This window comes from Varanus komodoensis, unplaced genomic scaffold (assembly GCF_004798865.1).
Source record: "Varanus komodoensis strain SLA01 unplaced genomic scaffold, ASM479886v1 scaffold10, whole genome shotgun sequence".
NCBI classification, from domain to species: domain Eukaryota; kingdom Metazoa; phylum Chordata; class Lepidosauria; order Squamata; family Varanidae; genus Varanus; species Varanus komodoensis.
This window is the reverse complement of record NW_025335269.1, coordinates 17,051,721-17,057,720: the sequence shown is the minus strand read 5'-3', so window position 1 is coordinate 17,057,720 and position 6,000 is coordinate 17,051,721. Positions and strand designations below refer to the sequence as shown.

The window sequence follows — 6,000 nt, the reverse complement described above, 5'->3', positions numbered from 1 at the left end:
TTTCGTGTAAGCAGTTAATGCAGCAAAGGAAGCAAATGCAAAGAAATGCATTAACTTAAAACATCAGGCTTCTTTGTTTTTGTACAGGAAGGCTTTACTTAGGAGCACTGCTGACAAGGCGGAGAGCAAAGAGGAGTATTTACTTTGGCTGCATTTTATATGTTGACTAAAAATAGCAGATCCGTATATGTATGTCTGGTGGGCTCTCGATAACTTTTCACACAGCCCCTTGGGCCTGTATTAATGGAGTGTTGCAGAGAGGAAAAAGAATTAGCTTTGACAAGGTGAGAAATTTTTAAACTTGTGTGCAATGTATTTTGCCATTAGCTAACCAGAAGCTTTGATGAATTTTACTTTTGCCATAACAGTTTTAGGACAGAAGTTGTTCCAGGGTATGAAGGCAAGTTCCCACAGACTATAAAGGAGATCACAGCCAGATCACAGGAGAGGGATATTCTATACCTGAAGATCCTTCGTACAGTCACAGAAGTGAAAGCGTGGCATTACTCTTGGATTATCACATTATTAATCAAATGTAAGTGGGAGGTACACCACAACTGTACATTGTAAGATTTCTAGTTTATGTTACTTTGGATTTAGAGGGTTGCAACATACACCAGCTTCTCTTCTTTTTCCTCCTGTTCCTCCTCCTGCATCATGTTGGTTACTTCTCTAGTCAGTCCAGTCCAAAGTTTATGTCATGAGCTGGTCCCTTCTCTCTTTTCCTTCTGTTTACCAAATTCAGGACAAGGCCTTTGAAGTGTGATTCTTTTATCGAAACTTAACAGATCACGTAACAGTATGAACTCTAAACACTGAAGCTGGGGGAGAAGCGTATGCCCATATAAAGAGCTGAATCCAAACTGAAAACTTCCCCACTGTCCCTCCCTTTCAGTAAAGTTTCTGATGCCATCCTCAGGGTGGCTCTCACTGCTTGAGGGCACAGCAGTGGGGATGCCAGAGACCTTCTCATTGGGCTGCAGACCTCTCTTATCATGTCCACACCAGGTCAAGGACTGGTTCTTGCATCTGCTCCTTTTCCCACCCTGAAAGTCCCGCCGCTTCCAAAACAGGTGGATTCTCGCACTCCACCTGAGAAACTTCGTTAGATAACACTGAATTAGTGAGCTCCTGTTTTCCCCCTTGCACCACTCCTACCTCCTCAGAATCAGGCAAATTTGTATGAACAGCATGTAAAGAATGAGAGACAGGCTGACCAACTGCAGCTTGTGGGCTGGCTCCACAAAATTCACATCCATTTTTGTGTCTTTTCCTTTTGCCCTGGCATGGCATCCCATGTTGATTCCCACGGTGGTCCATCTGTGGAAAAGTTCTGGATTCACACCCTGGACCAGTCCTCTTGAGGGGATGACTCTTCCTTCCTAAACCTTCTCACTTGCATCACTGTGCTGCAGTAACAGAAGCATATGAATAGGCCAGCATGCGGTTCTCATCATCTGTGCATGATGTGCATCTGTGTGCTGAGGTTTTTGTTGTTCATGGTTTGCCATTCATTGGCAGTTCTTTTGTCTCAAAGAATGTCTGCCATACTTGTGGGTCTCCTGAACTTTAGGGAACATGGATCTGCCACTGGAAGCAAAGGCTAAAGCCCCATCAATACTGATGGGTTTACCATTTCATTCATTGAGCACTTCTCTTCCCTCTTCAAGACCAGAAGGGAGGGAGACTTTGAAATATGGAACTTCAAAAGTGAGTAAATAGTACCTCCATCACCTCTCAAAGATACCCCAATAGTTCGTGCAGATAAAGGCATCACACTGCACATTCCTTTTTCAGTAAGTAAATATAACACACACCAGAGGACATTTTGTGGTATTCCAACCTGGAACTGAAATAGACTTAATAGGCATTGATACCATTTGCTCTACACCATATACTTGATATTGCAAAGGTGCAACTTGTTTTTATTGTGGCACAAAAGGTAAAACAGAACCAAACTGCCAGTCATTGGTTTAATAAGTATTCCCTGTCTTTACATGCTGGCCTATATATATGCATGTGTTACGCCAGCACTGTGACATGTCTAAATAAACTCCAGTACAACCCACTACCTCCAGATGATACATGCTGTATGTAGCTGAATGTAGTCCACATGTGTGCAATTTCAGTGCCCCATGATCTTGGACTAAATGCAGCTTCTGGAAGTTTGAAGTGTTCGTTAAAGAGCATATCTAAATAACTTCATGAAAATCAAGGTGCTAGCAAAACAATTCCAGGATGAAGTTATGCAGAAATACCAATGATGTTTGATTTATTCAAAAAAAAATCCAAGGCATCTGAACCTCTTCCAGAACACCATTAAATCCATTATTACAAAATGGAAAGAATCTAGTTCAACAGCAGACCACCAAAACTTGGTTACCAGATCAGGAGGGCAATAGAGAAGCAATACAAAAGCCAAAGAAACAGCTGCAGCTGAGTTAGGAGAATCCATGAGACATTATCACCCAGATGATCCACAAAACTGGGCCGTGTGGAAGAATTGCGAGAAGAAAGCCATTGCTGAAATAGACACATATCACAGCCTCTTTGGAACTTGCAAAAAAGGCATGTGGGAGACACAACCAATATGTGGGAAAAGTTCTCATGTCCAATGAGTCCAAAATTGAACATTTTGGTTTTGCTTTAAAATGCCATGTGAGGTACAAAGCCAACTATGCCCATTGCCCTGGGAACACCATTCCCATGGTGAAGCATGACGGCAGTATCATCTTGTGCTGAAGCCTTTCCTTGTCAGGAACTGGGAAACCAGTCAGGATTGAGGGCAAGATGAACAAATTACAGGGCAATTCTGGAGGAAATCCAATTTCAATCTTCAAGGCAACTGAGGCTGGGGTGGAAACTCACTTTCCAGAAAACAATAACCTAAACACACAACCAAAGTAACACTGGAAGGGTTTATAAACAAGAACCTGAATGTCCTGGAATGGTCCAGTCAAGGCCCAGCCTTCAATATGATTAAGAATCCACGGCAAGACTAGAAAGAAGCTATTCAGCAATGGTTCCTATCCAACCTGATAGCTGGAGCAATTTTGCAGTTCCAGATGCACAAAGCTGATAAAGACTTCGTCAACAAGACCCACAGTTGTAATTATCAAAGGTGCTTCTACTAAGTATTGTCTTAGTGGGTTGAATGCATAAGAATCCTGAACTTACACATGCAACAAATGCCAGTGCCACCATACAAATATTTGCACCTTCGCAGTGCTGAATAGGTCAAGTGGTAATACCAATTAAATGTATTTCCATTCCAGGTTATAACACAACAAAAACTGGGAACGTCAAAGGGGGTGAACATTCCTGCAAGGCACTATCTTTTTGGGCCAGAGACAAAGGAAGAAAGTTTTGGCTCTCTCACATGTAATAGGTAATTTGATCATCAGAACTTTTCACACGAAGTAGTTCATGATAGTTTACATGCACAAGAAGAAACCTAGCTAAACAACAGTAGATGTCTGGTAAATGTCTCAGTGTTTGAAAGCTGTGTTGCAGAGTAGACCTTTTGTTAGCCATCCCAATTCATCCCAATTCATTGTGTAATTATCAGGTTTTCTGGATCATTGTATTAGAATAAGATAGCAGGTTGAGGGAAATAGTGGTTGTAGCCACTAATTTCAGCATGTCCTTGAGTAGAAGTTACCCACTTTGCACTTGCTGGAACTGAACACAGAACTGAGCACAAGCTGTGGTCAAAGTCCAAATATGAGCTCGTGATGCAATTCACAGAACACACTATGCATGAAAAATGTGTACTTTTGAAAATACGCACATGAAAAAGCGTACTCTTGACAAATCTGCTTTAATGATTCTGTAAACCATTTTGACAGCATTATGCTAATCAAATAGTATTGAAATGCTCTAAATAAATAATAGGAGAAAATGCATGATTTAAAAAGAACACAAATATGCATGCACATTCATGTGGAAAAGGTGCAGGGGAAGCTTGCCAGCTGATGTGGAGGTGAGTTAAAACCAACTTCAAGAGGGAACTTTGAGCACCTCAGGTAACTCAAGCTTGGCTGATTCGCACAACCCTCAGTTATAGGGGATTGGGTGAATCAGTGCATCAGATGGACAGGTTTTTGAACTGGATCATGTTTCAGATGCTGGCAGAGAGAGGGAGAGAAACCCTTTGGGCCAGCAAGCATGGAAGTGAACAGGGTGAGACTGTCATTAAGCACTTAGCCAGCAATGTTTATATCACCTCTGCCCAAGAATGTGTGGGAGGCAATTTGTTTTCTGTGCCTTAGAGTTTTTAAGGCATCCAGTTGTGACAGCCCCAGGAATTAAGTATTTCCTGTTCTGCCTGATGAAAAGTTATATGTAATCCTAAAAGCTCCAAAATTCTCCATAGGGGGATTCAGTGTGACATGGTAGTTAGAGGAATGGACTTGAGAGATCTTGGTCTTGAAACTCACTGGATGATTTTGGGCCACTTCCTGACTCTTCATCTAACTTATTTCACAAAGGGTTCTTGCAAAGATAGCATGGAGAGGACGAGGAGGGTTCCTTGCAGGAGAAAGGATGAGATATAAATCTAATAAATTAAAAAATAAATAAATGAGGAATTGGCCTGCTACGTTCACATGGTGCTTTCTCTATATGAATAGGTTACCTTGAACTTCATATACAGAAACATAATGTGAGAACCAAGAAGGTGTGGCAAAGTTCCAGCAGTTCTCATGACTGTGAAGCTCATTGTCTCTCCCTTTCTCCCAAAGGTGCTACATCATTCTGTTCGCACATTACATTTGACTCCTCCATGGCCACCAGAGCAAAAAGTAGTATACCATGGCCTGAGCAGAATAATTTTACAACTCTGCATCACTTTCCACTCCACAATATCACAGCAGTCTCTTTTCATTAAGCCAGGTATCTGAGAAGATACACAATGAGGCTTGTGTTACCCTCTTAGGAAGGCTGTTACCTATCAAGTCCCCACCATACCATGCCGCAGTGGCTCTCCTGGCTTTATCTTAAGATAAGCTCTGGAATGCCTGAACTGCAAAGGCAGTTGTGGATTGTGGTGCAAGAGTTTTATCCAACAGTTTGAAAAATGGCACAGGGTTTGCTAAGGTGTAAGGTGTGCGGACTGACTTAGGAGAAATTCCCAAGTCACCAGATTGGTACCCAGATATGGTTGTGAAGAGTATAGAGCCAGAGGCAGGAATCTCCAGCATCCAAGATGCAATCTCCCTCTTCTAGGACAAAATGGTTTTCACCCTGTTCAGAAAGTTGGCGTGATGCATTTTTAGCCACTTCACATGCAGCCCCGGGCTTCTGCATCAGCCATGCTGTGTGCATACCAATACAAGCCACTTTCATGTTCCTCTGAGAACACCTGAGGCTATTGAAGCTGTATCTGATTGTGCTCAGTATGATAAGGCACACTGAAGATGTGTTTTAAAAAGAAGATCGTTTAAATACTTTAAGGCAAGGTGGGCATTTTAGTCATATGTAAGCCCCTGGATCCACCCCTATGGATTTCTCTCTCACATACACTCACATACTTACCAATACAGGAGAAAAAAAGGAAAACAAATGGAAAATAGTCTCTGGAATTGCAACCAAGCATCCAAAGCATCGAAATTAGCTTATTTGCAAGCTCACTTTGACCCACTTGATGCTTCATAGCAGCTCCAGAGAGCCAGTGTGGTGCAGTGGTTAAGAGTGTGGGACTGGGACTCAGGCGATCTGGGTTCTAGTCCCCGCTCAGCCATGGAGCCAACTGGGTGACTTTGGGCCAGTCACAGACTCTCAGCCCAGCCTACCTCACAGGGTTGTTGTTGTGGGGAGAAGATGGAGGAGGAGATGTAAGCTGCCTTGAGCCCTTTGTAGGAAAAAGGCAGGATATAAATCGAAAAATAAATAAATTTCAGGAATTCCTTCTCTCATCTCTCCCACAGATGTCTTTGGCATGTGGGTGGAAATATTATGTGAATTTCACTACTTTCATTTCACAAGACAGATAGGTGAATT

The 6,000-nt window shown here is 42.3% G+C and overlaps 1 protein-coding gene across 1 annotated transcript in view; it reads left to right on the top strand.

Annotated features, from left to right (window-relative positions):
• Positions 1–394: 394 nt before the first annotated feature.
• The window catches only part of ITGA9 (integrin subunit alpha 9), a 267,401-nt gene continuing 261,795 nt past the window's right edge, over positions 395–6,000 (top strand). The window contains exon 1 of the mRNA XM_044454873.1: positions 395–535. Within this exon, the coding sequence (XP_044310808.1) occupies positions 534–535 (2 nt within the window). The 5' untranslated portion in view covers positions 395–533. The remainder of the gene's footprint in view (positions 536–6,000) is intronic.